The 25,960-nt window shown below is 40.5% G+C and overlaps 1 protein-coding gene and 1 long non-coding RNA gene across 3 annotated transcripts in view; one reads left to right on the top strand and one right to left on the bottom strand.

Annotated features, from left to right (window-relative positions):
- The window catches only part of LOC132913274 (uncharacterized), a 343,670-nt gene that overhangs the window by 101,321 nt on the left and 216,389 nt on the right, over positions 1-25,960 (bottom strand). The window lies entirely within an intron of this gene.
- LOC132913701 (uncharacterized) overlaps positions 9,526-25,960 on the top strand; it is a 34,867-nt gene continuing 18,432 nt past the window's right edge. Inside the window, exons 1-3 of one of the 2 annotated variants that reach the window (XM_060972210.1) lie at positions 9,526-9,854; positions 12,885-15,722; positions 16,066-16,296. In XM_060972210.1, the coding sequence (XP_060828193.1) occupies positions 15,413-15,722; positions 16,066-16,296 (541 nt within the window). In that variant the 5' untranslated portion in view covers positions 9,526-9,854; positions 12,885-15,412. Of the gene's footprint in view, positions 9,855-10,012; positions 10,115-12,884; positions 15,723-16,065; positions 16,297-25,960 lie in introns of those variants that run through there. The other variant, XM_060972211.1, reaches the window with a different exon arrangement.

The following is a 25,960-nucleotide window of genomic DNA, read 5'->3' as shown; positions in this document are numbered from 1 at the left end:
GTGGCTCGTAAAAGTATCCGAATGCTTGTAGAATCCTTTCATGAATATATTATGTGCGTTACGCAAAATATTTTGAAAATGTACAGGTACAGAAGTTACAAGTAAAAGATACAAACGAATTACTTTTAGAAAGTGTGTAAAGGCGGTAAGGCGATAAAAACTGTGAGCGGTTTTATTATATTTTCGCTAGGAAACAAGAGAATCGTAAAGAATTACCTACACTAGGGCGGAATAAATTTGAAACGGATCGATGAAGTATAAAAAGATAAATAAATCACTAGTTGGATCACTGCATCGATCGGCTTTCACAGAAAACTGTGAACGCTATAGCACCTGCGATTCGAAGAGGCAGGAGGGAAACAGGTCGGCTCGTTTCACGTCTGTCGATCGAGGGATACAGTTCTACGGTACATGTACGTCGGATGTAACGGATCGAGCGCGAAAAGCCCAGGTAGCCGGCGTAAAACGAGCCCGGGAAGTTCATTAATGGATTAAGAGTGCTGGGATCGATACGATTAGCGTGGCGCGCGCGAGCTAGAGCGAAGCAACACGCATCGAAACTTAAAACCGGTTTCCCCGGTGCCGATCAATTTTTCGCGTCGCGGCGGTAGACTCTCGAGTCTCTTGATTTATGGAAAACACCGGAAGTCGCCATGCTCTCTGCAGTAGCTGATATTATCGGCAGAGATAGATAAATCTGGATTATCAAAGGATTCCCTTCGCGGGCGAAGACATACATTCGGGGGTGAGGGTAGGACACGGTAAACGAGAATCGTGCGTCGCGCCGTCCTGACAAAGGAAAAAGAACGAGCAAGGCGATCTGTCAAACAAAGTCTATGAATACGTTCGCTGATATACAGATGAAGCTTTTGAAAGTCTCTGTTTGGCTAGCAAACGAATTTAAAGTACCTCCTATCGTACAATGGTGTCCAGAAGTATTAGGACGCCTGCTGGGTGTGCACGAAACGGCGACGATTAATCCAAAATATCGTAGAAACGATTGATCGATCAGAATTTTGTACCCGTGCAAGGTTCCAGTATAAGAATTTGTTGAAACTATTTGGAAGAATTATATTTGGTAATATAATAAATTATAATGGTTGATGGTGGTTTGTATAGAAAATTCCAAGAAGTCTGTTCGAAGCTTCTGTTCTAAAGAATCTGTGTTCCAAAATCCTTTGCGCATAATTTCTTAATGATCGAGGTTTCGCAAATGTCCTATAGAAGCCATGCTGATCGACTGTATAAAATACAAATAAAAATGTCGTTTCAAACTTGCAATTATTTATGTTACTTCCTTCTGACTAGTAAATCTCCGAAAAAATTCTTTATTGTTTAAGATAAACGCTGGTTTCACACCTATGGATTTTATTATATAAAAATGTAATTGATCAGTTTGACTTCTAAAAGTATCGTTTATAGACTTGTGTGTAAACCTACCAAACAGTTAGTGGTTAGCACTTTCGTCGAAGGAAAGAAGCATTTAAATGATATCACTGTGTTATAGCGTTATGATAATTGTTTCGGGATGTTTCAGGGATCCTTATGAATCCATTAGATGTAATTCACGAAGAATCGCCGATAATTCTACTACTAGCCAAGGTTGGTTTCCTATTGATCCCTCGGTTTGATATGAGCACCGTGTAGCGTACGGCCCCTTAGACCTCGTATGGGGATTGAATTTTAAAACTACCCCCTAGAGAGAAACGGCGAAGTTGGCGTCAGTCCGTCTTTTTGAATCAGACTGCTACACGCCCGGCCTCGCTGTTGCGTGAAGAAATACAAATCCCACAGGGCCGTGTGTCGATACTTCTGTCAGCGTCGAATCGACACGCTATAATGTTCAACATATGAGTTATCTTTCACTTTTGTGACCTAAAAGATACGCGTAGAAAAATGAATATGACGAGTCATAGATAATTTATTAATTATTGTATAGGAATAAGAGATGATGAAGATTTGTACAGATTTTAGATTATACTATACAAATTATAATAAATTATTTAATATAACACATTATCCAATGCAATATCGCATTGTTGTATATTGTACATTTTATAATGCAAATATAGGATACATTTATCCAACTATACCATGTAACGACAAACTCATGCAAAATTATTCCGTATCCCAAATTGGGATTCTCGATAACACCGCGCTCTTACAGACTGTACAGTCGTGGACAGAATTAAGTAGACACTCTTTAAACTAAAATAACTTTTTTAAAATTGGGCCAGTCGATTTTTTCATACACACCGTTTTTCATCTTTTCGATGTCTCAAATCGACCCTATATAAATATCCTCCGCGCATAATATTCTGCATATACAAAGCATATGCTTTACATGATATGTTTTTCGTAAAATTTCAAATTCTCATTCTTTTTTTCTTTTTTTTAAACGAGAAACAATTATTCCTCTGCGAAGAAAGAGGCGAATATTAAATCTGGCTGAACACTCGGAATCTTTCGAACACAGTCTCGCGGAGGCCGTGCTCATTTGCTCGGGAGGATGGCAGTCGCCGTCGTTGCTTGGTGACCTCGTAGATTAAAGACGAGCGGCAAGTACGACGGTCCCAGGCGACCCTTTATGTCGAGCCACGTTTCTACGCTGCTTGAACTATATAGAAGAGAAGATGGTGAGGAGAGCGAGGGGCGAAAGGTAGCCGGGTTGAAGATAGGAAGGCGACGGCTGGGTGGAAGGAAGCAAGGTGGTAAGACTCACGGCAGGATGGCGGTTGGTTGGAGGTTTCAAGGTGGAGCCGGGGCTGCTGTCGTGGCTCTAATAAGCTACCCCCAACCACCGTTCCACCTTACGACCCTTACATCCCTTTAGGGGCAAGCCTGGCTGCCCTGCAATTTGATAAACTGTCACTAGCGGAAGCCCTCGCTATTCGAAACTACTCCTCCTAGCCCTATCGCTTTTCTTCGACACGATCGATTCGATTAATCGTCTAATTTTTGTATTGATATGGCAATTTTTTTTACCTGTCGTAGGAAAAATCTGAGTTGAAGATTTATTTATTTATTTATTTATTTAGCAGGTTCAACCTTTAGCGTATAATTTATTTATTAAAAAGTTAAACTAGTAACTTAAGTGTACAAGTATTTTCTTTCTTTCCTTCGATAGACGATGTATCACTGACGGCGTATGACTGTTTTGCATGAAAGTAATTACTGCAGCGAAAGTACAACGAAAGTGTCGAAAAGAGAATGAGTTATTTTATCAATTGACTGATATTTAATCGATAGTATTTCTGGTTGTTAGGTGTTTCTTACTTACCGTAGGAGTGTGTTTATACCAAGTAAGCAAGGAAAACTTCGTTTCTCGTACAGGAAGCGAAGTACCTTCCTCCGCCACAATCCATTCGATCAATTGTCTAATTTTTGTATTATCAATATCGTATCTTCTCTTTTAGGTGAGAAAGGTTCGAGTGAAAGATGGTGAAGTGAAAAATGATTTAATAACTATTTATTAAAGCCATTCGGCGGGGACATTGAAATACAAAGCTCATCTTCTTGGCCTTATCACTTGAAGATCCCAGCAAACTACACGACAATTTGATCTCGATGTCACTTTACTATATCGACTAAGAGAATCATTTTTACGCAAAATGGCTGAAAGTGGAAAGAACAATATTTTAACACCATGAAAAATACCTTTCTTTAAATTATTAAAGAGATGGGAAAATGTTTTACCTCAAAATCAAATAGAAGCGCAATGTACTGAATTTTAAAACTGCTGTCCAGTAAAGAAAAAATAAATAGAAAATTTAACCTATACAGGAATATTATTTCCTTATAATATTCACTTTCCTTTCAAGCAATCGATCTGTTTAACAATCTAATTTTTATATTAATATCGTAATCTTTTACCAGGTGCCGTGGAAGAGGTTCGACTTGAAGATGTTCGTGAAACGAGACATCCCATTTCCATGCAAATCGCCGGGCCATAATTCCAGTAGGTTGAATCTGGAAAAAATTACAGCATCTGTAGTTAGTTCCGGGCGGAAGATCGCATTTCAAGAACGTTCCACTTGCTTCTTTCTTTCTTCGTGTAGGATATCACGTGCGGGGAGAGGGGAGGGGGCAATTCCATTATCAACGATGACTTCTGTCGCGGATTGTGTTCCTCGTTGCGTGTATCGATCCGCACCTCGCAACTGGACGGTATCGTACTCGATGGAGCGAAAGGGCAGCTGTGCCGCAGGACCTTGAAGACCAACGGACCCCAGCCTCTTGGGAAATGATACCACTTTGCAAGGAGCGAATGGAAATGACCATTGGATCGCCTCCGGCTCCGGCTCGCCACTCTCTTGGGTCGTTCTTGGTCAGAGACGATGATGATTCCGAGGGACAGGGTAACAGAACTACCCTGATTAAGGAGCGGTCGCGTTCCGGCTATCCTCTAACCCATATAATTCTCCACATAAGGCGGTCGGATTCTTTGTAATTGCTGTGAGAAGCGCGCGTTAATTTCTGTACTGGAGAAATTATACGTCTATTATTAAGTTCGTGGGTTACTTGCCGCGAGATTAGTGGATGTGGCTTATTTGACAATTTTATTTGACGAATCTGTTAACGGTATTGTACTAATTAATGCTAGTAAATTCGGGGAATCGAATTTTGCGAATGTGAGAAAGTTTTAAGGAGAGGTGGAATTGGGGAAGAATACAGGACGCGGAAAGAAGGAATGGTGAAAGAAGGCGAAGACAGGGTAAAAAGGAAAAAGACGAAGGATAACAAGGGAAGGTAGAGGAATGGAAGGAAGGTAGCAAAGATGACAAGCGAGAGAAGAGGAGGAAAGAAGAGAGGGTATGAACAACCTCGAATTTGAATTAATTAGATCAATGATGATTGTCGTATCGGTAAAGAAATACTTGAACGTATCAATGTGAGCTAAAATAAATCCATAGAGTTAAAGATTATTATACACTTAAATAGATCATTCTTGTATTTAATTGCAATTTTAAGTGTAATTAGCAAGTTCAGAGGAAAGATAAGGTTGATTCGTAGGAGGCAGAACTTTAACGTAACCAAGGTAATCGAAGGTTGCTCAGAAACGATGAGAAACTTGGCTGAAGAGGGTGTGTGGATGTGCACCCTTCGTGTGACGAGTCGTTTCTTGACGCTAACGGACCCTCGTTTCTACGTCCAACGCGACATTACCGTCGTCTACGAGACATTTTCATCGTGGATCATTCCGGCTGCTAGTCTAACTGCCAGAAGATCGTGCTTGTAATTGTCAAAGAACAGCTATGTAAGTGTCTAGTTTCTAACTTTCAAACTCCTAGAATGTCGAAAAAAGTATTGCACAGAAGAAAGAATCTACGTGAATCCTCTAAATTATTTCGGAATTTATTTGAAATAAAATTCGAATAGAAAGTATAACAAACGAGCGAAATAAAAAAATCACAGAGATCTTCTAGAAAGTTACGATGCTCTATATTCTAATGATTCACGTAGATTATTTTCAAAATTATTGGAAATTAGAATTCGAGAAGAAAATATAATAGACGACGACTCGTTAAACATCGCTTACTTTAATTTTCTAACTTGTGGGATAAGAAGAAAAGATCGCGAATCTTCTAGAACTTTAGAATATTCTATAATCTGGAGATTCTTTTACGTTGTTTTCGAATTTATTTGAAACAGAATTCAAGCGGAAAACGTAATAGACGGCTGACTGTGAAACTGAACATGAAACTTTCCACACCATAGGATTAAAGCGATCAAGGTACTCGAATGGGAAAATTGTGTTCCCGTGACGCAGTCCACAGTGCGGATTCCACCGACAAAAAGTCTTTTTAATTATCCTAAGTAACGTTTTTCGTAGATGCGTCCTCGAAGATCGCGCTGGTCATAATATTTAATCACTGTTCGCTTCTTCCCCTTGTCCTGTAAGAAGTTTCTTCGTTGGAAGATGAGAATAAATCGTCCATCATGTTAAAAGGTACGCACTTCTTCGTGCAAACTTTTTACGCGGAAGGAAAATTTTACTTTTCTCAGACTTTTGTCACGATGGTTGGAATTTAATTCTTGTGGCTACTCGTCGATGTAATTGATGGACTTTATCAATGAAGTGTCAAGAGGAACGGGGCAGCAAGTTCGACAATAGATTTTCAGGCACTGGGAGAACTTCGAACCCTTCCGATCTTAAAGATTACGAAACAAACAAGAGCGCGAAGCCGGCGAATGGGGTGACGATGCAGAGGGAGAACACCACCGTCCCTTAGATCCCGCCCCTACCGATGTCTTCGCGAGAGACAACGATTTTCCGTAATAAGCTGGAAACAGAATTGATTATTTCTATAAAATTCTCGATGGGGATAAGAGTAGAAACGCGCAACTTTCTTCGCGTAGATTTAAACGCTTAACATTATTGTTAATGAGTTGCTACACAAACTGGAAGCTTTGGATTATGGATAAAAGAGGATAGGAGAAGGAAAAACGACTGTTTGAAAACCACAGAATAAAATAGTGATAAATAAAATTCTCACCTTTTACAGAAAAATAATTGAACGTCAGGCGAAAAATCATGATAGTCTTTTAAGGAGAGCAATCTTAAAATGTAATATCTTGTCAACAAGTTACACGTCAAACACGCCTCGTGATCAATTAAGGAAGTATTGTTTTCCACAAATCATCGTAGATTTATTATCTGCTTCGAAGAGGTTCGTATCTTCGAATATATTAATCTGTTCCCTTTTTTAACTATTTTATAAAGTACATTTTTAGTCGCCAAATGACACCAATGTCAGAAGACCGACAAAGACTTGTTCTTAAATATTTATATATCAACGTGGTCTTCATCTGGAAATACACTTTGCTTCGAAAACACCAGTATAATTTACCATAGAACTTCAAGATAAAGATTCAGGAAGAAGGTATCCGCAGCCCCTAACCCGCGAAGAATCATCCAAGGCTGACTCGGTTACAACTGCAGCCCCTGCCACCATTCCGTAAGCTACCGTGACCTCATCCCCCGACGAGCTTCTGATGGGAGGGTGCAGAAAGAACGCGGTAGGGTGGCGTTTCATTTTTTGACACCCGGTGTATTTGATTCCACCCTTGTAATAAACCCCAGGGGTTGCCAGCCGTAGGTCCCTTGTCTCCCTACATGTCATATCGACACCTCACCCCGAGGGGTAGGTGACTGCTAGGTAATTTGCTTTCTTATTTTCTCCGCGACCTGGCTGTCTTTCTTCCTCCGGCCTTCCGTTTCTCACCCCAAAACACCACCGTCTCGAGCTATCGAAAAATGAGACCCCGCATTTTCCTTTGGCAATTTTCCTCCGGATACAGAGGAGGAACGCGTTATACCGAGAAATCACGGTGTTGGGTGATTCTTCTAAGATTTAATGGTTTGGTAAAACAATACTCCACCGCTACTTTCATTAGCTTTCGTCGAATGCAGGTCGATGGTTCGCGGAATGTAGAATATTTTATTTAATTGCACTGTCGTTTAGGTAAGTATTTAGAACATCTGACGATATTTTCTATACTTTTATTATTATTTTTCTATATTTTTATATTATTATATATTATTATATTGTCTAGCTACGTTATTGTATATCTGTTATTTCGTTTGCAACATGTATACGTGTCAGAACGTAAAGTATTAGATGAAACAACACTCGTTTAACTTCTCTTAACGAGACGTTCAGAGACAATGTTGATCAACTGGGTAAATTAAAATGTAAAAAGAAAAACGAGAATTACAAGTACTGTTTCTTAAAATTTTCTTCAAAATGTACAATTATTAATGCTATCTCCTTATGATAGATAAAGGTGGACCCAAATGTAACTACTAAGTGTTTTCGCACCTTACGATTGACAATGTATGGACGTATGATGTCAAATGTGCTAAGAAATTATTTTTCTCTGACATTGAGAAATATAATTCCCGAAGAATATTCATAATTTTATAAGGAGTTCGACGGCTCCAGAATTTTTCTAGTAACTGCGAGGTTCCTCTATCCGATAGCTTGATAATAATCAGACGATGCAGTTTCAGCGAGGTATGCAATGTCCACTGGTACCTGGTGAGAAGCCCCGAATACGCGTCTGTCAGCTAATCTGATTTCACCCACCTCCGGACCAACAGCTCCTTAGCGCTACTCCTTTGGTTTCTCTCGACAATCTTGTTACGTTGGATAAACGACGAGTTCGCAGCACGGAATCTTGTGCCGATGATACTTACACGTGATCCCTTGGGTCGAATGATTTAACCCTTTCGAGACAGAATATTGAGAACGCTGTCAATCATATAAAGACAAGCCACATCCCAGAAATATTATACCACTTTTCTTCTCTTTTATTAAATTTTACTTCGCAATACAATGTGATTTAATTCCTTCGACATAGAATATTGTGAACATTGACAGTGACATAAAGATAATTCTCTAACCTTTTTGTATGGTCACTTGATGACTGGTGGTTAAGAAGAAGTAAAAGGTAAATAACTCGATAGATTTGAAGATATAAGCCATTACAGAATAATGTGAAAGGTGCTTTCTAAGGAAAGAATAATATGTTAATATTGATCTGCATAATCAGTATCATTGATGTTTGTTAAGCGTTCAAGATTGCAAAACATATACTCAATGCCAAAATCAGATGAAAAGATAGTTTTGACGTAGAATGGGCAGCACATAAAGTCTTGAAATTGTTCTTCCATAAAAGACGAGATTATAATTATTAGCACGTAGATTTTTATGCAAATTTATATTTTTATCGACACAACCAAAGTACTTAGTACTTAACCAATCAGTTAGCTGTTTTCGACGAGTATACTCGTCATCGTTTACTTTTTCCCACACATTTTAGATACACACTTTTTGAAGAGGTCGCAACATCTAACTGGTTAAGTAGAGATTCATTCTACTTATTAAAACGTATAACGAGTATTCTATTTCAGACACGTAGTTTACATATTTTTCTATATTATGTCTTGTCATTTTTAAATTTCCCATAAATGTATAAAAATCCATAGTCTCGTCACGATTTTCACCTGTAGTCCTACTTTAATCTAATTTTCCAGAGCATCCGGTATATTCCGGTATATTCGACCTCGCGACACGTGCCAGAGCTGAAACGAGTTTCACGATTAATGGATTCGATCGAGTCGGCGATCGACAAAAAGATTCAACTTTCCGGAGGTTCACCGAGACTGTCATCGTCCGCAAGCATCGTGTCCGCGGGTGCAACCCTTTGGAAAACGGCGTAAAGCCCGGCCACCCCCCGGCGCGGTGGCTGGCGCGAGGCTTGGCGGAGGGTGGCGCGGTTGTAGGGGACAAAACTCACCCTAAGAAGCCTTTAAGAACGCCAAGGCGGCGGCAACGTTGGTGGGGTATAAAAGTAGCCGCATGCGCAAACTCGTGAAAAACTGCGGCCCGCCTCCGGCGCCGCCTCTATCGTTTCCAACCCCTTTCCACCCCCGCGACGATCCTCTCACCTACAAGAACCCCCTAGTCCCCCCAAGACGTGGCCGTCTTGGAGGACGAGCTGCGGCCTTTTTCGACAATTGGCCCCGTCTAACATGTGCTAACCGTGTGTGATTACCACCGTTCTACAACTCAACCCTTCTTCCTACCTTCTCCTACCCTTTCCCACCCCTTTTACTCCGTATTCCAACACGCGACAGTCTTCGTTCATGAGAAACATTCTCGTGGCCGTGAAAATCAAAGTGTCACGACACTCGTTAGTCGAAGAATCGAGTTAAGATGCCTTGTATCGTGTCGTATCGTATCGTTGCGTGGATCGTTCGCGGATCGTGTTAAATTTATCGTGAGTTGCAGTTGGTGGAAGAAGTGAAGGATAGAAAGTGGATGAATGGAGGGTGGGTTCGTTACAGTGTGAGTCTTCCGATCGAGATCGATTCCTAAATGTTTGTATCGGTCTCCACGCGTCCCTCCACTTTTTTTCTTTGTCCCCTCTGCTTTGGAGAGTGTAAATTTTTTCCTATTCTCTCTTTTTTTTTTGTTTTTGGTTAACGACTTTTTCATTTTTTCGGGGAGCAAAAGTGGGGGCGGAGAGGGGAATCGTGAGCACCAATTATTTCTTGCCAGGCAGCGCGGGAACAACGACCGGCGTTGATCTAATTGGTCGCCAGTAGGTAATTGTTCGGTGTCGATAATTGGGCCAATTAATTTGTACGGAAAAGTGCGTCGATAATCGTCCAGCATTCACCGCCGCGATACCGATTATGTGGACCGTGTCGGATGCGGGTTATGGAATATCGTTACCGTCAAAAGGCCGAGAGCGACTCGTGACAAATAAAAAAATAGAGGAAAAAAAAAGAGAGAGAGGATCATAAAAATGAAGAACGAGGGAGGTGCGAAACGCCGGTCGAAACGCACTGGACACCGGTCACGTAATCGAATATATTTTTCTTTTAATTGAAAAATATTGTCGCTTGGCTGTTTCGGCTGGTAATTTTATGGAGACAGGATTTAATTACACGAAATCACGTCGAACCGAACAATATAATTAAATATCTGTTTTTTGTGAAAAACTGACGGCAGCGCGAGCCACGATTTTATTGAAATATCCGAAACCTGCTAAATATCCTATCCATCGCCCGTTTCACGCGTATCCCACCAGTACTCGGCTCTTATGTCTTCGATTCACGTTTTTCCACGAGGATCATACGCGACTTTGAAATTCCCTCGACGCGACGATTTTCCTTTCGAAATATTTCCTTCGTTTCTCGCGCGTCGAACGCGCAAAGAATTTTATTTTAGAACAACGCATGACGCGTCTCTTCGATAGTAACATTTCCTCGGGAATTTTCAAGGAAAACTGAATAATTCCAAGGGATAGGTAGATAATATATTTTTCGCAAATTGATTTTCACACAAATTTGTAATATTTGTTCGTTCGATCGGTGATCATTAATTTTCAATTTCATACGATACGCGTATCATTACGAAATATATTTATAAATGATCGAACGTCCTCATTAGTCGACCAAATGACGATCGCGAAATTATTGCATTTCTTTCGGTTCACTGTATACGGTGTCGAAAATAACGGGTCGAGCAGGAACACAAAAAAAGGCGATGTATCGCCCGGGGGGCCAAAATGTATGACGAAATGCATCTTGGGAACTCGACAATTTAGGGACGCGGAGGCGTTGCATTGTTACCCATAGGGGTGTAGGATTATATGGGGTGCTCTCTCCCGTTCAGGGATCCTCGTAACTTGCTACAGATCCGTCATGATCGATAGTCTCCTGTCGTCGGTCGAAAGAGAAACGCGATGCCATTCTCGTGGCCCGTAGTTTAATTTCCAGTGGTGAGATTGCCTTTTGCTTTGAATCATCCCCTATCTACTGGTATTTCATTTCTTGAACCTCCTTTTTAACTATCTTCAAGTTTCTTTCAAACTTGTAATTAATTTTGGGAGAAGAAAATTGTTTTTCGGCTTGGATGATGCATTCGTGTATCTTTTTTATTTAATCTATTTCTTATTCTAAGAAGATATTCAAATTGCATTTTATTCCGAATCATCTCCTATATACTGACAATCAACTTCTCGAATTTATTTTGTTAAAGAAGCAAGTAATTTCAAAAAAGGTAGATCATCCTTCAACTTAGACGATGTACTCGTGTCTCGTTTATTTTTCGCGTTTAATTTACTTCTTATTTTAAAAGAAGATACGAGATTCTTTTTCTTCTAGATTATCTTTCACCTATTGATATCTAATTCTTCGAATCCATCTGCGAGGCTCCTTAAATTTCTTGCAAACTCGCGAATTAATTTTGAAAAAGACAATATTGTCTTTCTGTGTTAACCAAATACAAATTGCCTTTTGCTTTCGTTGAGGTTATCTGATAGAGGCACGCCTGGATGAATTTGTAGTAGAAATATATATTGAAATAAGTATAAGTACAGCTATAGTGTATGCTGATCTACATCCTCACTTTAGCAATGTTACGTTACAATAGAAGCGATAGAGAGCATGTTGATGCATTTATAACAAAGGACAGCACCAAAAAATTAACTTTGACGTATAGTTCTAACTGAAAGTTACAAGAAACAGCCATAAAAATCTACTCATAGGTCTTTTATTTATGGACCTTGTAACTCAAAACAACATTCATATTCAAGAGCACAATAATATAGGCCTCTCCTTTTTTTAAATTTTTGCTTCACTAAATTGTCCAGGTTGTCCAGGTTACGGGTATAAAAAAAGGATGTGCACTTTTTCTAGAAGTAATTACTTCAACAGCTATGAATTATGCTATGACACTATCAGCTAGTATTCAATTCCTCGAGCCTGTTTTTTAATGATATTCAAATTTTCCTTAAACTTCCAATTTAATTAAGAAAAGAAGAAAAAACGAAATTGTTTTTTCCACCTAATTTGTTTCCTACTCGAAAAACACAAAAATTCTTTTCTACGAAGAATAAACTACACCTCATTCCAATTCGTCACCAATTCTTTAAGTCTCCTTAAATTCACTTCTTCAAAATCTTCTTAGTTTATTAATTTCCAATTCTCGAAGCGCAGAGATTCTATCGCCAAGAGTAAACTTCGCCCTCTTCCAATTTGTTATTAATTCTGAAATTTCCTCGAGTTCTATGTCATTTTATTCTCGCGTCGCAATAACGATAATTGCGACCACTCGAAGATCCACCCTAGCAATCTGGAAAGATTCGTTGCAACGGTCGTCGGTGCACGTATGACGGGGACATTAAGACAAAGTATTCCCCTCTTTCTCCTCAATACAGCCTTCCGTCCTGTCTTCGTTGCTCGCCTTGCTCCCTCGAAGAGCCCCCAAGCATCGCGCAACCCCCGTATTTCTCGGTGCTAAACGCAACTACACGAGGGACCTTTCTGCCGTCTTTGTTTTCCCTTTCTTCCCAGTGTCGTTTTGCAGTCTCGCGCGGGGAGGTCGTTGAACGACGGAAGCAGGAAAGACTCGACGAGGAAACGGCCGGAAAAAAAGACAATCGAACGAGAGGCGTGGAAGGAAGCCGAAAGGCAACCTCGTTATCGGTGTACCGGCCGACCGCAACGTGGAAACGATCTAGCCGACCCGCGCAGTAATTACAGACCAGGAACGAGTTTCTTTTTATTTCGTTCCTTCATTTCGGGACCTCGAAACCGCGCTTGGCAATCGCGTGGTGTTTTGGATAAGCGTTCGCTGTCGCTCTGATCTACGGGACTCTTAAGCAAAGAACTCGAACTCCATGGACAACTTTGAAATAAGCAACAGAGTGATATTACATGCAAGTGTTATTATGGAAAGTTGTAACGCGAGCAGGTGATATTATGAAAAGATTCGAACATCGAAAAGGGTAATGTGCAGTTAAAGAGCCGTCAGTTTTCACAAAGATGAATCGTTTTAACGATCTCAAGGACAGGAATTATTCTCAGTGCGAATTCAATGGTGTGGATCCTATAAATCGAGACACGCGGAAACAGACGAAGCTTCGATTAAATATGACCTCGTGACTAACCATCGTCTATTATGACCAAGTAAATTCGAATTTCGCTGAGAGGAGAGGCGGTTGGAAAGCGAAAGAAATTCTGTGTGTTGATCGAAGGGAATTTTTCGGGGCCAAAGGGATTTCTCCATTGTTCTACGAAACGCGTGACAAACAGAGGAGAGGAAAAGAGAAGCAACGGGTGTTGTCATCGGGTAGTCGCGATCAGCAGGAGTATAGCATCAGGATCGTGGAAGAGGGTGCAGCAGGAGAGAGAGATTTTTCCCCACCGCTTGGAAAAACCAACCCCCACCAGTCGCTTAGTACGGCCAGGCGGTGGTGGCGGCGGCGTGGAAGAGAGGCACGGAGGGGTAGGTTAGCCAGGGTGGTCTCGGTGGTGGCTGGGGGCGGCAGCCTCAAAAATACACCGCAACCACACCGCGCGGCTCCACCGCAGAAGCCGCCATCTTCCACCGCCGAACCGAAACGAGACCGCGCGAGTTAAACACCCTATCCTACTTCCCCGTGGAAGTTGCCGCTGCCACCCGCCGAAGTACCAGCCACGAAGAAGTATCATTCGCCTTCTGGTCCTGTGCTTCACCGCTGACAGCCAACGAAACCGGTGGAATTTACAATTTTCCATCGTCGCGCCAACTGCAACCTCCCTTGTCCAAGAAGCGTTACCGAAGAAACAATTGATTAATCGTCAGCCACAAAGAAGTGTCTCTCGAAATCTGGTCCTGTGCCTCATCGCCGATAGGCAACAGAGTCGAAGAAATTTATAGTTCTCCCCTGTCACGTCATTATGTCTTGAAAAATGTTAAGAAAGTGTCATGCTGTTGAGAAAAGGATCGAATTATTATCGAGACAGCGGAAGTGATCGTCGGCGAATACACGAAACATATCTGGCGAGACTAAAGATCTTGAACTGATTTTAAATTCGTGACTATTATTGTTCGAAGAAACGTGTTGTGTAGTGACTGATTTGATGATTCCTATGTATAATAATGGATGTCTGAATCTTTCGTAAAGTCTTCGAAAAGTGGATCCCCGAATATTTTGTCGTTTGAAATAAAATCTGGTGTATGAGAGTTAGAATTCTCCGGAAAAATAATGTGCGAACGTGAGGTTTGTGCGGCGGTTTGGCTCGGAGGATCCCGGGTGCAGAGTTAACACCTGTTAGATGGTCGGGCAGAAGTGCTGATGTGACATGAACGTGGAGTAATTTCGATCGACCGCGGAACACTGGAAGCCAGATTTCACAGTGAGTGTATTATCGTGAATCGTTGTTATTCATTTATGAACGCGAGTAGCAGAAGATAGTCAAGGTTGGTTTGACTTCCGTCGAATCACGTAGTGGGGTGCATTTCGATCAAAGAAACGAGAAAACGAGGGGCGACGTCGATTTCAATAAAACGAATTTTCTCCGCGAGTTGGCAATCGAGACGAGAGGAAGAATTTGCAAACGGATGCTCTTGCCTCGGCCCTGTCGCGGGATAATGAAATAAGGATCAAAGGATCCTGGGCCACGCGGGGCCGGCCAAGTTGTGCGCGTGCCACCGAAGGAACCGGAAATGTATCTTTAATCAGCTGCTACCGAAATAATGACCGTCATCGATCTACTCTATTAGTCCAATCTTAATAAACTACTTAATTATCACTTTGATTATAAAAGACAAAAATAGAAAAGATAAAAGGCTACGTGTCAAAATAAAGAAGAAAAGAGATCCTGCTTTATTAGTTCAATTTTACCACAGGACTTAATTATCATTGGATATCGTTAGTCGTTGGATACATTTTTGACAATAACAAATAAAAATAAAGAAGATAAACTGTTCAACTTTTGATAGAGTGTGCGATGGATCGGAGTTAATAAAGGAAAGGCTGGCCGATCGAGCAGAAAAAAATTGAGTCGAATTCATCGAGGTTTGTCGGCGAGGAGGATCTTTCCGGAAAAGAGTCCAATGAGCCTGTTCTCATGACGAATCCTTTACGAGATGCACGCCCCGAGGATCGGCCTCTAGGCTTAGATTATCCGGATCCGAGATTGGTTCGAAACGGTCATCAGGACCATCAAGGGAACTCGACGCATCAGATCGGTGGCGGGAGAATTAGGAGAACCAGGACCTCGTCATCGAGGAGAAGAATGCACCTGGCCAACGAGGTCCCTCCACAAGGATCCACTGGTGGTAATAATATACCGGATTATGCACTCACCGCGGACCTGCTCGCCGAGAGGACTTTGGATGGCCTGTTTGCTGAACATCCTGGAGAACTTGTGCGAACAGGTAAAAAATATCGATTAATTTTCGTTTAGGAAAGTTTACAAATTCGTTGTCCAGTGGATGTTTAGCTTCCTTAATTTTACTTCTTGTTTAAGTTTTTGTCGGATGGGTTGATAGTTAGTTTTTAAGATTCGGAGCATACTGGGGAATTTCTGCGTAGAGATAGAATTGAATATAATTTTTGTTCGAAAAATCTTGGCATTCTATTTTATTGGACTTTAGTACCGTATATCAGTGAAAACCTAGATTTTTTAAATTTAGTAATTTATTAATTTAGTAATTAATGTACGATTATGTTTTGTGTTAGAATTTCATTTGTTGATGATTCGGCGATTATTGTCAACAGGCTCGCCACACGTGGTTTGTACGGTGCTACCGCAACATTGGCGGTCAAACAAGACACTTCCGGTAGCGTTCAAGGTAGTAGCTCTGGGCGAGGTCGGTGATGGGACTCTGGTGACAGTGCGTGCCGGAAATGATGAAAATTGCTGCGCGGAATTGCGAAATTCCACGGCGGTTATGAAGAACCAGGTGGCGAAATTCAACGATCTTAGGTTCGTCGGTAGAAGCGGAAGGGGTAAGATATTTCCATATTTTATACTCCTCTACTTCTTCCCTATATAAGAAAAACAAATTTACGTCATGACTTAGGCGAAGGAGATATCGTAAAATGATTATAGGAATTCAATTCTCTACATCTTCGACTTACCTTTTCTTAATAAATTCACATATGTTATGTTATAGATATATTAGATTATAACGTGTAAAATGTTCAATTTTGTTACAACGACTTTCTGATATTCTTTCTTGAGAAATTTTCTTATCTTTGTAGATAAATTTGTATTATCGTACACTATTGTAAAGGTAAGAATTCGTATACAATTTAAATCCTCCTTTAGAAGTTGCTTTAGAATATTTTTTACGGCTCAGTGAAGTATGTAGGAACCCGTAAAAATTGGGCATTTCATGTATGAACGACGTAGAAGTCAAATCGATAAACTCTCTCATATAGTTATCAGTTTCACTTTATCCAGACACATAATCGATATTCAACACATTAAAAAAGAATTCTCACTTCCATGAATTTCTTTTATCGCAAAGGCACGTTATGAATAATCGCAAATTTTAAAGTCAATTTAAGAAAAATAGTTCTGTCAATTTTCATTTTTTTATGCATTTCGATTTACGGGGTTGATCGACACGAGTGAGTCATATTATCTAACGGTAAAAAGAAAAAGTGAGCATAGTCGAAGAAATATACCAGAACAAATAGTCAAAGATCTAATGAAACAGACGTAGAAAGAAAGAATTTTCAGAAATGTAGCTCTTAATTCTTCCAACTTCCCTTAAGAATCCCTCCGTTGAGCGTTCTTCAGGCGGGCAGACAATTAAGCGAGGGCCTCTCGAGGAAGAGCGATTGAAAAAATTCGATCAACCGTAGCCGATGCAGCTCGGCGAATCTTTCTCGAGGGGGGGTCGGCGTCTTAAATCATTCAGTAGTCGGTACATTAAGGTGGTGGGCCGACTGATGGCCTCGTTTTTCCTCGGACGCGAGGCGAGGAGAGCCAGCTGGCCCCTCCGTTTCATCCTCATTTTTAATTCAACCGGCAAACAGTGTCGTCGTCTCCGTGACTCTCGATATCTCGGCCGGTCGTCGCGGAGATTTTTTAATTCTCGCCTCCCGCGACTCAATAATTCAGCTGTTCCTTCGACAAACGTGGAGAAGGTGGGGTGGTGGGGGTGGGCGGGTGTAGGAGAAAAAATATAAGAAGGGAAAGAAAAAAATAATCAGAGGCCCATAGGTCGGAGTTGAATAATGCACCCTAATAATCACTGCCATTACGGTTTCTTAATGCAAACGCTCTCTCGCGACCAAGGATCGAGCTAAGAAAGGAGAACAAGCAAGTTGCTCACCCTGCGTTTCGTCGTTCTCCCTTCGGACCTGGCCTGTTTTTTCCGGCTAAGAGGGTGGCAAGGATCGAGAGATACGAGTAACGAGGCGTCCTTTAATTCCTTTAATTCGACCGACTCGCAACGACGTCCCTTTTCCTCGTCTTCTTCTTCCTGATCCTCTTTCTTACCGTCGCGAGAGCAACTTTCAAGAGAGCAGTCACGAGCGTAGGTTAACGAGGGGAGGCGACTTGTTTATGGCAAATTGGAAAAGGAAATTGCGGGGTCTGCGCGATATCGACTCTCTTCCGTTCACCGTGACACGCACACATCGACGATCGTCCTTAAACGGTGGTTTAAATGCCAGCCTTTTTTATGGATCACCCCTGTCCCGAATCGTCGACGACGATATCGGCCAGCGGAGCAAGTAAATTTCCAAATATTTCCACCTTCCTTCGGGAAATCAAAGATCGAGGGTTGATGCCACTTTGTACGATCAAGTCGTTTCTCGTTTGATGCTTAGGGCGACGAGATGTTCCAGGTACGACGAAACGTTACAGAGGGAGGTTTTGCAAAAATTTGCTATTTGCGGCGTGACAAGAGGTACAGAAATTTTCTTTATCTTCTTGTTACTACAGAAATTAACAAAGGAAAGTTTGTAGTTAACTAGCAGACAGATATTTTGACTATTTCAGGAATGAGTTTTTAGTACGAACGAATAAAAGGTTTATTCGAAGAAATTGAACAACTTGAATGCCCACTAAAATGATCAAAATCGATGTTCATCTTCTTTTATGTCTGGAATATATGTATTTTAAAGATATCTTCGCTTCTTTTATTAGTCTTCTATTAAATTTTAAGTCTTCTTTCTTCTTATATATCAGTCTATTTATCCATTTGATGTATATAACCTTTTATTAATTCAACATTTATTCCCTGCTATCTATTACCTATGTAAGTTTCTGAATTTTTGATAATTGCCTCCGACATAGTGAGTTTAAAACGAGGAATACCTAAGGCCGGGTAGTAAAATCTTCCTTCTCTTACAATTTACTTTCCAACTACGCAATTACCATCAAATCTTGTTCATATCGTGTACAAGACACGGCCGAAACACTCAAAGGTACAAGATAAATTCAGATTAAAGACAAGCTGTACCAACAGAGGCGACCAGCATGCAGAACTAAATTTCACTTTTCTCAGAAGATAACCAGCATCCAGGAAACATGAGACCTCTTACTACTTTTCCCTCGATCTTCTTTTCTGATATGCGAGGGAAAAAATGAACGAACCAACGCAACGTGAAGAAACAATGGACGTCCATGAACGGTTTTCACAATTTTTTCGCGAAACTCGTCGGATGAGAAGGATATCGCGGATATATAGGAAATCAGAGAATAGGACGGGTCAGAGTGATAGAGCGGGAGAGAGACAAAGGGGTGGCAGGGGGTGGTTGGGAGTAGAGTGGTTGGCTGTAAGCGGCTTTGGTTTCCATGGCAGTAAGCCCTCATTACTGTATTACGGGCAGCCCCTAACTACCAGCCGAACGCAACGATTTGCTTCTAGAACCTCTATGAGGGTGACGGATCATGCAAGATTGTTTTCCGCGTGTCCGGGAAACTCCGATATTCCAATCTGCCGGAAATATTCCCTTCTAACGTAGCTCCTCTTCATCCACGCTGCGATACATAGGCAAATTTTCCTCCCTTTACGTCCAAGATTTTAGTTACACGCGAATCTTTTTTTCTGATTTTTTGCCGGTTAGAATAAATATTCTTTGGCTTCTTATTGAAGAATAAATTCGATAACTTACTAAAACTAGGGTCGCATTAACGCAATGTATTATTTGTAATTTTTTTAAATAATTCGTGTTATTAAATTCTTTTCTTCGACGTTGTAATTGTGTAAAGTAACTTCAGGAGTACGTTCAATATTTTTTTTATCTCTATTTCTTGCTCAATCTAGAGCCTACAGTTCTATGAAATTTCAGGGAAATCGTTTTGTCATAGAGATGTCTTCTGCGAATTTAATTTGTTCTATTAATGTAATTCGTTGTCCCTATTTCAATAAAACAGAAAAATATTATCGTACTGGATCTTAGCAAATCTTCAGGTTCATATCTCCATTTTTCATGAAACTTTGTTTGCAATATTGGAATTGGCAGATTTGAAGAATCTGGCTTGAATAATTCATTTGGAAAAATTGAGGAACAGATGGACCGTAGTCTGTTTTATCGAGTAGCTAATGTAGTTATAGACTCGAGCCTCTGGTATTCCCACTATCGTGTTTTTAAAACTGAACACGATGCCAGATAAAGCAAATATTACCATGCTTTTTACATCTTCAAAAGGAAATCGATAACAAAATACGAAAAAAAGGGAAAGCAGGAGAAATGAAAAATTTGTAAAAAAACACCAGACGTTACTTCCACCTCAATCTGAAACAACGAAGCAAGGTTTCATCGAATAATCGTTCTCGTATAACGAATGAAAATTTTCGAATTTCCTGTTCCACAGAATAATTTCCACCTGTGACCGTGATATGTTCGTCGTACTTTAACAAAACGGTCGATGGTCACGCGTTTTTCAGGCGGTCTGCTGGAAAATATGCGATCACCGATCACCGATCACCGATAACACACCGATAACAATCGTTATCATCTACGGAGTCGGGTAAACAGATTTGCTAAATAAATGGAAAATTTATGATGTTTGCAGGCGAGTCACGTCGTGTATCGCGCATAATACCGCGAAGAGACGAGTCGCAGCGGCCGCTTCATATACGGATTCCGTGTACATTTTTCCCCGTTTTTTCGCCTCCGTTATTTTGCACGTGGCCCGCGCTCACTGACCATTCTGGGGTAAATATTTGTTCCGTGCTCGCTCGCGGGCTTCGCCATGCCAATTTAATACTGCGACTGCGGATGAGGAATGATTTTAGTCAAGGCGAGCCACCGACCATTGTTCGCAAAAATTCGAATCAGTCCTTTTAATCGATAGAGAAAGAATCGTTTCTCCAGGAAACACCTAACTAACAGTACCATTAATATTTTAGTATTCCTTGATACTATAGATGCCTTTGAATGTTTAAATTTCACGCTAGATGACGTAGATATTAAAATTTATTATAAAAAATGTAAAACATTTCTTATAGAGTAACCTTATCTCTCAAGTGCGTGGCAGTTATGTGTCCATTATATATTTCGCAGTTTGAAATTGAATGTAAATTACAATAGTTTCAAAGCGTCACACACATGGTGATGGATAGGAGAAAGTTGGAAACATTAGCAGTATGAAAAGTGTGATAATTTTATATAATTGGCGATAGCTATAAATGACTACAATATACAGAATATCTTTTAGATTCTTTGATATTATGTAAAATAGATTCTTTTAAGAAAAGAATCCTTACATTTATTAGACTCAAGTACTTCTTTATAGAGCATAAACGACACGTCAATTGAAGCATGAAAAACAATGTAATTCCTCTTAAACATTGATCCTAATCGTTCTAAGCTAACTAAATTTGTAGAGAAGTACCTAAGTGAGATTTTAACGAATATAAACTTTTGTGTACTGTTAATATCCCAGAGTAACTATCATCAACCTAAAAAAGATGTGTAATAGAAGAGTTGATAATATCCCTGTATACATATAATATGTATGTAACAATGTTCGCGAAACCACTTAACAATCGATAAATATACCTCAGATAGAGTTCTACCTGTCCTCCATAGTTTCCAGAGCTTTGAAAAATCCCTTAACTTCCACAGTTAAAAATTAGCATAGAACACACGTGTCATTAAATAATCAGTATACTGCAAACTTTTATGCAATTTCATATTTCCATGAACTTAACTAAAAAATCGGAGTCTGTATAGAAATTTCTTCTACTTACAAAATATTATAACGATCATATTATTTTACATATTACGCATATGTTTGCATAATACGTGCATTCTGCACACTTTTACACTTTTACATTTCCCATGGATGCACAAATATCCGCAGTCTATTAATCAGGGACGATAGAAAAATTGAGAAAAATTATTAAAGTCAACCGACGAATCGATGATCGCATCTCAAATAAATCTGTCACAATATTTGTCAAGCATTCTTCCATCTCATCCCCATAGTTTGCAAAGTTTCGAGTATCTTTCAGCGGGTTCACGATTATTCTCGAATCTGCAGGTCTTCTGAAACGAATCTTAGAGTGTCAGAAAACGTGGGAGTTCTAGCGGAGAAAAGTCTCGTCGAGCACCCGGGGTGGTAGTCGCGAAACAAAAGGGTGGTCCCGGTCGCTCGCAGGTGGAGACAGGGGGGATATTATCATAGCGGCGCAGAGGCGTATATCACTCGGCCACCCCTTTTGTTCCCGACAGGGATTAGCGCGAAGCTCTCTCTTGTTGCCTAGGAGAGAGTCACGAGGCGGCGGCGAGACGAGCGCGCGTGTGTGCGATTCGGCTGCCTCTGCGAGCCGGTGGCCAGCGACGCCCGTAAAAACGACGGACATAAATACCGGAGTTACCTGTGTTTTATGACGTGCTCGGGCCCCGAGCTGGAGGCGGCAGAATCCGAGGCAAAGCTCCAACTATCGACAGGCCAGATCCTGACCGATGTCCTCGCGCATTGCATTCGCTACTCGTCCTCGTTGCTTCCTCTTCCTCCTGCTACTCATACCACTAGTGTTGTTAGTGGGGCTGTTTTAGCTCGTGATTCATGCGATTCTCGACAACCCTTACTCGTCGATCTCATCATCTTCGAGCTGGGTTGCTGACTCGTTGCGTGTAAGGTGGTAGGGATCGTGGGCGCTAGAGTTTATTGAAGATTTCTTTGGACAGTTGTTATTGATTGGAACGTTTCCAAAAAAATTCTTCATATCGGTATCGGCGAGGTCATTGTCATTGGTAGTATTGAATACGAACCGTAGATGGTTCGTGTAATTCTAAGTAACTCTGCAATTCGAAGAAATTCAGAGTAGTATTTTTAGAACATTTTTCCCTATTATTATTATGGGGTGTTTTAGATCATGATTTAGGATAGCTGATTCCACATTTGGAAGGTGGTAAGCTCTTTTGGAGGTTCTACGTACAATTGTCATTCATCGTAGAGGATTTCAAAAATATTCTCCATTATTAGCAGTAATTATTTTTAGGCTAATTTAATGACTGTCGTATATGGTTAAGTTCTCTAAAGATTTTTTACTTTCTGTCAAAAAGCTAAAAGATTTTGTGGGTGATAATGTTTTTTAAACATTCGTTTTTAAATTGTCATTCATTGTAACTTGTTATTTCTGATTGTGATTCATATTATTCTTTCGATCTTTCGATCCGGTTCGATTGGTTACATGTCTCATGATGAAATAATTCATAAGGGGTAAAGTTTTCTTTATAAATTCTTCTTCCAATTGTTATTCATCGCAGCATTTCTCAAAAATTCTTTCAAGAAGAAAGTGGTCGAAATATTCCTTTTATCAATCAACCTTCAAACTACCGTTTTGTGGAATTGTAAAACACTCCTGTTGCTCGAGATTCCACGCTGAACGGAACTTTCATTTCATTCGACTATATTCCTCTGAACTTTCAACTCTTCAGCAAAGTTAGAAACGCGTGGAAATGATTTAATAAGTCGTAAAGATCGGTCGACGTTGAAGAGGGTCGAGGTTCTTTTTCATAGACCTCCAGATCTCGCCACTCCCGCGATCATGGAACAGCTGTTGCGACCATCGTTGCCGAAATTTCGCTTCGATCGTGCGTGACTTACACCGCTCACCCTCTTATTCTAATTAATCGCCTGCCCTTCGTTTCTGCTGCCAAAGTAAATTCCTCCGAAGAAACTTGCTCCTTGTAACCAACGATTAGAAATATACCGTAGACTCAATTTCGTGGTTCAACTATACGCGAATTTGCTATAGTTCCAACTAGATGGGACTAAACAATCGGCTGAAGGTTGTTCCTATGAGCTTCTTTCAGGAAAGCAAAATAAAGTTTCAACATCTTTAATTTTTGCACAATGTATCTCTGTTCTTATTTGAACAAAGTGTTCGTCGTATTACATGATTTCTATGAATGTTTCTATAAGTTACATCGCAGAAGAATTATGCCTCATTAAATCATAAAGTTGTAGATTCCATGACAAACAGAATTTTATAGAACAAGATCAGATTTATAGATATATTCAAGAGATCATTTTTTATAACGAGCCTTCCAATTTTTAAACTCAATTTTCCAAGGAGATGAGCCCCCTAATACAATCACGTCGTTCTTGATTTTCGTTTTACTTCGAATCATAGAATCATCCTGATTTCTCTTGCACCACGAATTTAGACGTGTACCTAATCAGATTCGTATCGAACGAATAAATTTATAAGCCGTGAAAAGACCTGTCTGGTACCAAGAAATCGGCAGTGCGGAGCGAAGGGTTGGAGAAACGTCGTCGAAATTCACAGAGGGATTCGGTGGATTTCGTCGACCACCTCAGCGACGTTTTTTCCCAATTAAAAATTAAAAAATCCAGCCCTCTCTCAAGTAAAGGATCACGCAGGAGACACGAGATGGGAGGGCTTGGCCAGCGAGAGGGAGAAACAGTTCTACGGCGGATGACTGCACCGAGATTTTCTACCGATTAAACATTATTTTTCCTGCTGGTCTCCGCTCCTCTCGTCGTACGCGCCTGGACCCGGCCTTCTGTTTCTTTTTACATATGCTAATTCCACGCTCTCCACGTTTTTCCTGGCCCTTTTCAACCGTGCGCCATGCTCTCGCTCCGATGAATCCTCGACTCGATGTCGACGTGTCCTGCCTGAGAGATTCCTCGCTCGCGCTATCGTTGCGCTTCGATTACCCGTGAACGAGGCCCAGCTTCGTCTCGTTTTCTCTCTTTCTCTTTCCCTTTGTAGCTTGTCTCGGTGTATATCTACGCTCGTTCCCTCTTCGCGAATCGTTTCTAACAAACGCTGGTATATTACGTAGCGTTGTTGGTAATTAAAGGTAAACTTCTTTACAAGTTTGAACGTTGGAAGATAGAATTCTGTGGATAGATGCGAAATCATGTATGTGGATTGGAGGATCTTTTTCGAGCTCCAAATTAAAATCCGAACTATCTTTAATATTTAGAGTGGTTTGAATATTTCAATAATTCTCAAATTGGTTTTAAATTTTGTAAATATAATTATGATAGACAATGAAATTTCAAAATGCTTTGCATAACGGATGCAATGTGGACGCAAAAATTTTTTATGGTAAATATTCACAAATATCTATCTCTAATCACTTTTAATTGCTATTTTTGATTAATTTTTATTCAAACATTTAGTTCACAAAACAGTTTAGCAATAGCTCATTTTCCAGACATTTTTCGTTCGAGATAAAAGCTCACTTCAGCCTCGATAACCGCGACGAAATTACTTTCCACGGAGTCCCTCGGCTTTGGTATTTCGACCGCGATAAGAAAAATCGCTGGCAGATTCTTTCTCCTCCGACGGCAAGAAAAAAGCATAATGGCCGCGTGTTTACGGGCTCGCGATAGTCTACGTCCATTTACACGACAGGGATTTGCACACCGCGAGAAGACACGAGAGAACGTTCGCGTACACCCTAAGTTTGCCCAGGGATCATGCAGTGTTAAAAACTCCCCTGTTTACCGGCGAAGCTCGTAGCCGAGGGTGGCTCGGATCGTTATTTCAGAGTGTTTGTCGTGTTTTAAGATTCTGACGTTTTGACTGGCCGAATCGCGGCGAAATGAGGCTCGTGTACGCTTCTATCGACTGGCCCTCTTTTTATTCCCAACGAAGACTTTTCAGTCTCGCCGATCACTTCAGTCAGGGAAATGCCATTTTTCGTTGCATTTTACGTTGCGAAGTTTTTAAGAAACAACGATCTAATCGACACGTTGACGAGTCGTAAGATTAAAAAACAGTTGCGAAGAAAATATAGTTCGAATAGCTTTTATATTTTTTGCAGATTTCAAACTGGCTGATATCTGACTTCTCTCTTTTGTAATTTACCAAACTCAATTAACTTACAAAATTAATATTTACTTCCATTGAGTGAGAAACGCGAAGGCTTATCCATTTCTGTTACTTCGTTAAGAATTAAAAATACTATTATTTGTATAAAAAATACCACGATTTTTAAAGAAATGGAATTTATTACTCGATGAGAAATAATTCGAAAAAAGAAGGAAGATAACTTTCATAGACAATATGGCCTGAGAAATTGAACGCTTGGAGGATATGTAGGCTGAATTGAGAAATTATGCAGAAGGCTGCAACAGGGCGCAGATTGATGCGTGGAAAGGCAGCGTTTAGCACGTAACGAATTACGATTTCGGCGAGCGTAGACAGGTGGAGGG

Source organism: Bombus pascuorum, chromosome 13 (genome assembly GCF_905332965.1).
Source record: "Bombus pascuorum chromosome 13, iyBomPasc1.1, whole genome shotgun sequence".
NCBI classification, from domain to species: domain Eukaryota; kingdom Metazoa; phylum Arthropoda; class Insecta; order Hymenoptera; family Apidae; genus Bombus; species Bombus pascuorum.
Note: the sequence above shows the minus strand (reverse complement) of the source record. Positions and strands in the feature narration are given on the sequence as shown.